At 54.2% G+C, this 9,252-nt stretch overlaps 1 protein-coding gene across 10 annotated transcripts in view; it reads left to right on the forward strand.

Annotated features, from left to right (window-relative positions):
• TNS1 (tensin 1) overlaps nucleotides 1-9,024 on the forward strand; it is a 238,877-nt gene extending 229,853 nt beyond the window's left edge. For 9 of the 10 annotated variants that reach the window (XM_089916383.1, XM_089916382.1, XM_089916375.1 and 6 more), the window contains one exon: nucleotides 1,995-9,024. In XM_089916383.1, coding sequence (XP_089772509.1) covers nucleotides 1,995-2,139 — 145 coding nt within the window. In that variant the 3' untranslated portion in view covers nucleotides 2,140-9,024. The remainder of the gene's footprint in view (nucleotides 1-1,994) is intronic. The other variant, XM_089916378.1, reaches the window with a different exon arrangement.
• The last annotated feature ends 228 nt before the right edge of the window (nucleotides 9,025-9,252 follow it).

A 9,252-nucleotide genomic window follows, 5' to 3' on the forward strand; every position in this document is an offset into this window, starting at 1 on the left:
GCCAATACAGAGGCCAGGTTGGTGGAAAGGAAAGTTTGCTTCATTTTGGATGCCGGCAATCACGGGGGAGGGTGGATGCGGCCCCCACCCCACCCCCACTGACAACCAGGGGGCAAGAGCTTTTATAGACGGGGGGAGGGGGCTACATGCCCCCTTAACTGGCCATGATGTAGTTAATTTCTTCCACCTGGTGGGAGTTTCAGTATCTACAAGACAGCTCACAGGATATGTCTCAGAATATTATCTATAGGCCTTGAGAAGGAACTAAAGGTCCTTAACTATGCTTAGTGACTAAACTACTATTATTTAGTCTTGTCGGACTGGTTTCCTTTGTTTCTGCATTTTCTCTGATTAAACTTATTCTCTGGCTAAAGTTTTTCCACAGAAAAAAGGCAGGCAGAAGACATGGGGGGCAAGGACCATAGGGTCCTGCTCTGTTTCATCAGAGGGGCCATGTGGGATGGAGGAGACCTCTCCTGGGTCAAGGTCACATAAAGAGTTAGCAGCTCAGCTGAAGAGAGGTCCCCGTGTGCAGTCCTCTCAAAGCTTATCTCAGCCTTCCCTGGGGCTCATGGGGTCACTGGGCTCTCCAAGTCCCTGCCGCCAGCCAGGAGGCCAGAGCTCTGCGTTTGAAGGGTCTTGTCTTACTCACCACCCGGCCCTCCAAGGGGGAGATGCATCCGGGACAGAAGCGGGCTGGTCCCAGGCCTGGAAGTTCCTCATTGAGGAGTAGCTTTTGTGCTGAGCTTCCTTCTGACTCGCCCTTGTGGGGGCCCAGGAGAGCTCAGGGCTGGACGAGGGTGAGGCACGCGAGATGCCTCAGGCCCCCAGTTTAAGGAGGTGCTCGCTCTTGGGTGCTTGTAAGCGCTGCTCTCTGCCCTTGGGGGCTGAGGTTTCTTGCCGCATCCATTCCTCCAAGCAGAGGAAGGACTTGGGCTACTGTTGAGTTGGCCCTGAGGCCCACAGAGCTGAAATAAACATGAAGGGAGGGCAGGTGGGCAGTGTTCAGGCCTGAGAGGTGGGCCGGTTCTCCATCCTGGCCTGGAGAGGGGGCTCCGGGGGGGTGATCCACGGGCCCAGGCTTCCCCACCACTTGGGTAGACTGTTACCCTAGGCCTCTGACCTGATTGTCCCCAGCCCCTGAAACACATCTGGGTACAGCAAAACTGTGGGGAGCCCTGTGTGTGTGTGTGTTGGGGGGGGTAAGCCAGTCCCAACTCTGCTAATTTTAGCTGCTGTGGTCCGTCCAGTCCTGGGAGAGGGGTTTCCATCGGAATCTCCAGCTGTCCCGATTTCCCCATCCAGCAATGTGCTGGCTGGGAGGGGACCTGAGCTCACATTCTGTTCTTCTGCGCTCGTATTTTTAACTCTGTTTTGCACAGAGAGAACGCTCAGTCACTCCAGTCCTGGTATGGGGAGTGGGGTTTGGGGGGGAACAGGTGTGGGGTCCCCCTCCCCCTCCCATTCTCTGGAGAAGTGTGTGTGCGTGTGTGTGTATAGTGGGGGACGGTGGCCCCTCATCCTTTGGTCTCTGACCTTCTGTGGTGTCTGAGGCAGCCGGGCCCTTTGACAGGCAGACGGCACTTTGCTTATGTGTTGTGTGTAAGAACGTTCGGCTAGGGGTGTGGCAGGGATGGGCTGAGAGAAGCTGGTCTAGGAATGTCCCATTTTATTTTTGGTCTCATCCCCCCACCCCTTACTGTCGGGTCTTGTCACTCACCTCCAGCACCTCTTCTCCCTGCTCCCCACCCACAAAGGGGAATTTCTACTGACCCTGAACAAGTGACGTGCTGTCTCCAGGCGTTGGTTTTCTTGTTGGTGAAGGAGAGAAAGGATTCTCTCGCATGCTCCACCCTCAGTGCCCAGTGCTCAGGGAGGTGGGGAAAGACGGGGAAGGGAGCAAAGATGAGCTTGCTTTTCTGGGCGCCTCCCCCAGGCCTGGGGTTCCTCCTGCCCCCCCACACACACCTGTCACCCATCTCCCGCCCCTGCAGGCTCTTCGGCTTTGTGGCCCGGAAACAGGGCAGCACCACGGACAACGCCTGCCACCTCTTTGCTGAGCTTGACCCCAACCAGCCGGCCTCCGCCATCGTCAACTTTGTCTCCAAGGTCATGCTGAGTGCTGGCCAGAAGAGATGAACTCCCCCCCCCCCTTGCCCAGGGCCGGGGCAGTGGGGATGGGTATGTGGGGAAGGGACCTGTGCATCCTGACCATCCTTGAATCCAGAAGGAGGACTTTGGGCCAATTTTGGAGAAGGAGAGAAGAAAGTGTCATGTGGGGAGAGGGAAGTGAATTGAGCGGGGAGGGGGAGAGAGAGAGAAAGAAGGAAAAAGATGGAGGAGAATAACTCGGATTCCCCTGGGGAGATGGATACTGCAAAACCCCCAGAGCCTCCAAAACTAACCAGGTCCACCTAACTCCCCCTCCACCCTCTGAGAGGATGGAACTCCTCAAGAGAGGCAGAATGAACCTCTCTGGAGATCCACATTTTGGGGGGAAATGGAAAAGCTCTTTCTTCCTAACCCAACTGTTTTGCAAGGAGAAATCCTGTCAAGAGAATCTTTTTCTGTCCACCTCTAGGGTAGATCACCAAACCAAAAAGAGCCACCATGGGACATCCAGTGGTGGAACTTTTGCTTTTGAAAGTATCTCAGACCTGAGGCCCCTAAGGTCTCTTTGCTCTGCCTCTGATGTACAGTTTGTGGGTGTCTTTATGGGGTGTATATATGGCCACACCCACATCCTCACACACTGATTTCTGTTTGCCTCTCAGCTTGAAGTAGAAACAGGTATACTTGTCCGTGTCCCCTGTGTTTGCACACACAAGTGCATACTGTCCAAAGAAAGTTAGAGTCGGGGGTGACAGGGCAGCAGGGAGGGGGCATAAGCCCCCTTCCCCAGGAACACCCAGGATTGTGGGTAATGGACGCTCTCTTGGTCCCTGCACCTGCTCTAACAGCCTTGGGTGCCGCCAACCCCTTCTCCTCAATGGAGACCCCCACGGAGTGGGTCTGGCCACGCTGCAACGTTACCCCTGATCTGCCTCCACCAGGAAGCTGGAGCAATGGTTTAGGAGATGGGGACTTGTGTGTCCGGAGCTCTGGGGAAGAGATTGCTCAGGAAGGGAGGCTGCTGAGCTCTAGGCACCTTCCCCGAGGCGTGTGGCCCAGCCTCGGGGTGGGCAGGTGGCTCCCGCCAGCTCCCAGCCCTCAGCCCCTTCTTGGGTTTCGTGCCCCAGACCAGCCTTTCTCAGACTTGCTTATGTGCATGTTGCCTTTTCGGGTGCTGGTGATTGAGCCTTCCCGCTCTGCCCTGCCCTGTTCTGTCCTGCAGGGTCCCCATGTGGGGGGCTTATCCTGGGAACCTGCTTCTATAAGCCCTGCTCGGCGAGGCCCAGGAGAGACCCCTGCAGTTCCTGTGCTCCCTCTGCAAGGGATCGGGGGTCTGACTTTTGCTGGACCGCCCAGGGGAGCTGGTCAGTTCTGGGGGAGGCTGCCTGCACACCACATCGCCTGCCTGCGATACCAAAGCCTTGCCCTTCCCCCTTCTGCCTTGGTTTCCCCCCAGAGCCCAGCTGCCGTGGAGCAGAGGGCAGAAGGCGCATATTTAGGCCGAAGGGCTGAGAGTCCAGCTGGGTGATTGGGCGCTCCCTGACCACCACCCAAGTGCTCTAAGCCAGACGGGAAATCCACCAGGACTCCATCCTTGAGTAGCTTCTTAAGCCTCTGGGTTTCCTAGAGAGAGGCATTGTACTGATATATAAATATATATAATATATATGTGAGACATACTGACAGAATCTGTAAGCTAATGAAATATAAGAAAAGGTTAAAAAAAAAAGAATAGGTAAATTGACAAGAAGTATTTATTATTTTCCCGTCTAGCTTTATTGCCTCCTTGGCATAATCCAGTCCCCATCCCTCTCTGTACCTATAAGTGAAGCCTGAAAGGTAGGGGCCTTTATCCTTGGAGCAATCAGGGGTCTCCTTGCCCTGGCCTTGGCCTTCCCTAGACTCTGACTGGGGCTCAGCGGGGAGGGGGTGCACGTGTTCCATCCCCTTCACCCCCCTTATTTTTGGCAAGCTGGGCCCGGCTGTCAGCTCCCAGAGATGAGGGCTTAGCAGCCCGCCTCCCTGCAGGCCCGAGCGGGTGTGTGAGCCTGCAGGGGACACGGGTGTGTGTGGTGGGCGTGGGTGACGTGTGCGTCTTGTATTTTTTTTCTCTTCCAAGAAGTCGTATCTGTGTGGATGTTCTGTTTCAGGGAGTTGGAAAGGAGAGCGTCTGAAGATGGTGGGGAGTAGCCCCCTGCTTCCCAAAGATTGAAACCTTGTTCTTGGTGACCAAGACTCCCCCAAAGGGCTCTTCCTTCTGAGGCTTTCAAGCCAGACACCGCGGTTTCCCCTCTCTCATTCCCTACCTAAGCCCAACTCTCTTCCCAGACAGAAGAGGATATTCCCACCCACTTCCTTTGTAAATATCTTGATCTCCCACTGGACAGCCCGGGAACTCTCTCCTCCTGGTCTGGATGGCCGGGAGGAGCATCAGACCCTTCATGTGAGTCTGGGGTCAGCCTTCACACGTGCTTTCCCACAGCCCACCAGCAGCCCACCCCACTCAGGCCTGAGCCATGTGTGACTCTGGGAAGGGCTCGAGATGCTGGGGAGCTGATCGACTCCCCCGACCCAACATCCTCCTGGAAAGAGTCAGTTTCCGAGAGTGTGGCCTGTCCCGAAGAACGATGGGGAAGGGTACCCCAATCTCCACCATGGTCTCACCTTTGGGTCAGACACTGCTTGGGATAACCCTCCCGTGTCTCACAGGTTAGGCCCGTGCACCTTGCACACGTGCGCACATACACACACACAACCACAGCACTGCAGTATGTTCTTGCCAAAGATTTCCTTTAAAAGAAAGCACTTTTAATAATTATTGTTATTATTGTGTGAATGTTTATCCTTTTCTCTCCCCATCCCTCTCCCCAACCTTTTTTGCTGTTGTTATTTTGCTGTTGTTTATTGTCAGCCAGGAGAGTGCCGTCTGGTCTTGAAAGTGGGCTGGGGAGTTGGGGATGGGAAAGGGTCTGGGAGGAGTTGGCGAGAAAGAGCTGGAGGCTGGAGAGGCCTGGTCAGCTTGTGATGCAGGGATGCAGACCCCAGGCAAGCTCAGGCCCCAGCCCCAGGCCCAGCCTGTGTCTTGCTGTGCATCCAGGCCTCTGAGGCAGCCGAGGCCTTACCGTAGCTGCCCTGTATGGTGTCTGGAGGAAACAGGGGGCAGGGAAGTGACAGCCCTCCAATTCAGCAGGGAGAGAGGCCCAGCAAGGTCCCCGTGGCCCTTCCCAGATGGAGCGAGAGGGGAGGACTGGGCATTGGAATAGTGGAGAGGTGAGCCCAGAGGGGAAATGGGGAGGAAGGGAACAGTTTGATGGAGCTCCAGGGCTGAGCGGATGCCTCTGCCCTGCGATCGTGGTGTTCTGGCTCCCTCCTCCAGCCAGGTGTTCCAGGGACAGAGACATTGTGTCCTAGGTTTGGGAAAGGCCCTTTGACCCAGGTCCTCATTGGAGCCTCTCCCGCAGCAGCTCCAAATGCTCGTGGACTGCCAGGATTCGTTCTTCCCTGGCAGAGTTTTGAGGGATCCCTGGGTGTGTCAGAGACAGGCAGGATAGGGGTGGGGGGACCTGGTGGCTCTGTGACCATAAGAGGGAGCCCAAGGGGCACGTGTGATTCTCTGTAAAGGGGGTCCCGAGGGAGATGAGTCGAACATCCTTCTGCCCACTCGGATGAGCCGAGCAGAGGTTGGGCAGACCCCTGGTGCCACCCAGGGGTCTGTGGACGAGTCTGTACGTGGAACAGTGTCCGTGGCCCCCTTCCCTGGGATGTTCGTTCATCACCCCCGCCTCCTGGGTCTTCTCCCCTGCTTTGGTCTTTCCCAGCTTCAGGATCTGGATCTGGGCGGGGGGCGGGGGGGATCAAGGAGGCCGATGCCCTTTCCGAGGGCTGCCTCCTGCTCCTACATCTCTCCACCCTTGGGATCCTTGGAGAGGCTGGGGGCAGAGTCCCGGGGCTACTTTTCACCCGGGTCGAGGCCCCGGAATCCCGAGACTGGAGTGCCCTGGCCAGTGGTAACACAGAACGTGTGCGCGCGCGTGTGCAAGTGTGGGTGTATGTGTGTGCGTTTTTTGCTTGTCTCTTTAGGGAACTTAGGAGTCGGGTTGGAGGTGGTTGGCAATGGGATGTCAAGTTCACTATCACCCAGCGGCGGAAGGAATCAGGAGGCAGGGCTCGTAGGGCCCCTGATTGGGGGAATCTCAGTGTCGGTGACGGTGGGATCAACCACACAGGGTGGCGCTCCTCTGTCCTCAGATGTTGAAGTGTTGGAGGACCTCTGTTTATTTCCCACGCTTGGACTTTTCCCAGCTGCGAGGTAATTGGAGAGGGATAGCCCACTTTTGTTTCTAATCAGTGTTCCACAGCTTGAGACTCTCCTGCGTGTCCACATGTGTGGCTCATGTGTGTGACAGAGCACATCTGTGCGTGCATGCTGTGTTTCCCCACCTCTCCCCTCTCTGACATGTCATTCAAAACAAATGTAAGAAATTCCTCACTCCATCCCCTCCTGCCTCCCAGACCCTCTGCAGGAAAAACCGAATAACCCAGCATCCTCCTGATGCCCTGGCTGTGTATTTATATAGATGGAAATATACTTTCTATTTTGTATCATCGTGCCTATAATCTCTGTCACCTTGTATAAACCCTGATGTATGCTACTTACCCTGGATATGAATGTATTGTACACTGATGCTGTCCCACTCCTGTACAGCTGCTTTGTTTCTTTGCAATCCATGGTATGGCTTTATAAATGATAAAGTGAAAGAAAAATCTGTGCTGTTAACTAGCTGTGTTGTTTGGAAAGGGGATCCATCAGGTCTCCAGTGGGTAAAAAGGGGCCTCACCCAGGCTCCGGATATGTGGTGGGCTTCAGGGATGCCGGTGGCGGACGACTCACCCCAAATCCTCCCAGGGCTTCCCTGCCATCCAGGTCTTGGGTCGGCTTACAAGGAGTGTTTCATCTGGACTGTTTTAGCTAGAAGACAAACTCACATCAAAATGGTTTCAGGAGGGCCTTGCCTGGTGGCGCAGTGGTTGAGAGTCCGCCTGCCGATGCAGGGGACACGGGTTCGTGCCCCGGTCCAGGAAGATCCCACATGCCGCGGAGCGGCTGGGCCCGTGAGCCATGGCCGCTGAGCCTGCGCGTCCGGAGCCTGTGCTCCACAACGGGAGAGGCCACAACAGTGAGAGGCCCGCGTACCGCAAAAAAAAAATAATAAATAAAATGGTTTAAGGAAAAAAAAAAAGGAATTTAGTGGCACACATAACCAAGAAGTCCAAGCACAGCTGGTTCCAGGAGCTCAAATGGCAGAATCAGGAATTTGTCTCTATTACTTGGTTCTGAGTTGGCTTAATTCTCAGGCAAGCTCTATCCCAGTGGTGGTACCACCGGATGCTCCAGAATATGGCCACGCGAGGCTCCAGGCTTTCATCCTACCAGCAACAAGAGAGCTCTTTTCTCCCAGTGCTTTCAACAAAAACCTGGGACAAATGCTCATTGGCTCTGATAGACCCTGCTGGGGTCATATGACTAATTCTGAACCAACCGCTCCATCTGGATCTGGGTCACATGACTGCCTCTGGAGCCTTCTGAACCACGGGGACTGAGAACGGGGCAGTGGCTGATCCCTAAAAGGGTGAGATTTATCAGAGGAAGGGGGAATAGAGGCTGCCAGGCAAAACCAGTGGCTGCCCATCAGATGGCAAGTGTGTATCTCACTCAGACACCAGGCCCAGTGGTCCTAGGTAAATTCTTCTCAACTCAGAAAGTTTGAGGTGAAGCATGCCTCGCACAGTACAGCGTTCCTTGGGAGATCTCAAATACTCATATGACACGGCTTCAGTTCCTCATCGAGTTGATCTGAGCTCGGATGAGCTGATTTGGGAGAGTGTGTGTTGAGACCCGCACGCGGCCAGCACAGTGAGTACCGTGACACATGGCAGTCTTCTCAAACTGTGTGGTCTCAGGATTCCTTTACAGTCTTAAAAATATTGAGGACCCCAAAGAGCTTTTGTTCACCAGGATTATCTCTTTCCATATTTACCATATTATAAATTAAAGCTGAGAACATTTAAAAAATGTTCACTAATTCACTTCCGCAACAATGTTAAACTCACTACGTTAACATAAATTGCATTTTTATGAAAAATTATATTTTCTAAAACAAAAAAGATTGGATGAGAAGGGTAACACTGTTTTGCAGTTTTGAAAAGCCCCTTTCACGCCTGGCTTAACAGAAGCCAGCTGGATTCTCCTGTCTGCTCCTGCATTCCCTTTGTTGTGATATCACACATATGTACCTCTGGAAAACTCCACCATACACTCGTGGGAAAATGAGAGTGAAAAAGACAAATAACAGTTTAGTATTATTAAGAAATTAGTTTCGATAGTGGTCACTTTACACAACCTCTGAAAGGGTCTCAGGGATCTCTGAGGCCCCAGGCTATACTTTGGGAACTGCTGCTCTGAGGGACAAAGACACGTGGAGCACGGACACCCTGCCTGTGATGGTGGATTAACATGTACTGCACCTCTACTGTGTGCTAGGCTCCGTCCTGCCTAATCTTCCCAATGAAGCCCTGAGGCGGGTGTTGTTATACCCAAGTGACAGACAAGGAAACTGAGGCCGTGAGAGGCCACACAGCTTCTAACTGGCAGAGGTGATGCTTCTCACCACCAGCGACAGCTGGCGTTTAGCACACCCGCTAAGTGCCGGGGATGGCACTGAGCACGTATGTGTATTTTCTCATGCGCACACACCCAGTGAGATAAGGGCTGTGTCCCTGTCTTCATTTTATAGAGAAAGAAACAGATTCAAAGGGGTTCAGAGAATGCCCGAAATCACAAAGTTGCCAAGGGGCAGAGCCAGGCTATGAACCCAGGCGAGCTGACTTCCCAGCTCATGCCTCTCCCTCTGCTCTCAGGGTTTGCACCAGGAGGGAAAGACAGACTGATGAGTGACGGGCAGGCAGGAGAGCAAACTGATGGCATTGGTTAGACAGGGATTCTAGGCCTGGGCAGTGGTGCTGGCTTGCCGGGGAGTGGCCCAGGGCTCCTGCTGCGCGATGGGGGAGGGCACAACCAGCTGTGGAGCGATGTGGCTACCCAAGGCTGGGCCTGGTGCAGGGGACGAGAGAGCTAGGTCT

Source organism: Delphinapterus leucas, chromosome 8, assembly GCF_059928025.1.
Source record: "Delphinapterus leucas isolate spDelLeu-1000000601 "Yukka" chromosome 8, BTC_Dleu_Yukka2, whole genome shotgun sequence".
NCBI lineage: Eukaryota > Metazoa > Chordata > Mammalia > Artiodactyla > Monodontidae > Delphinapterus > Delphinapterus leucas.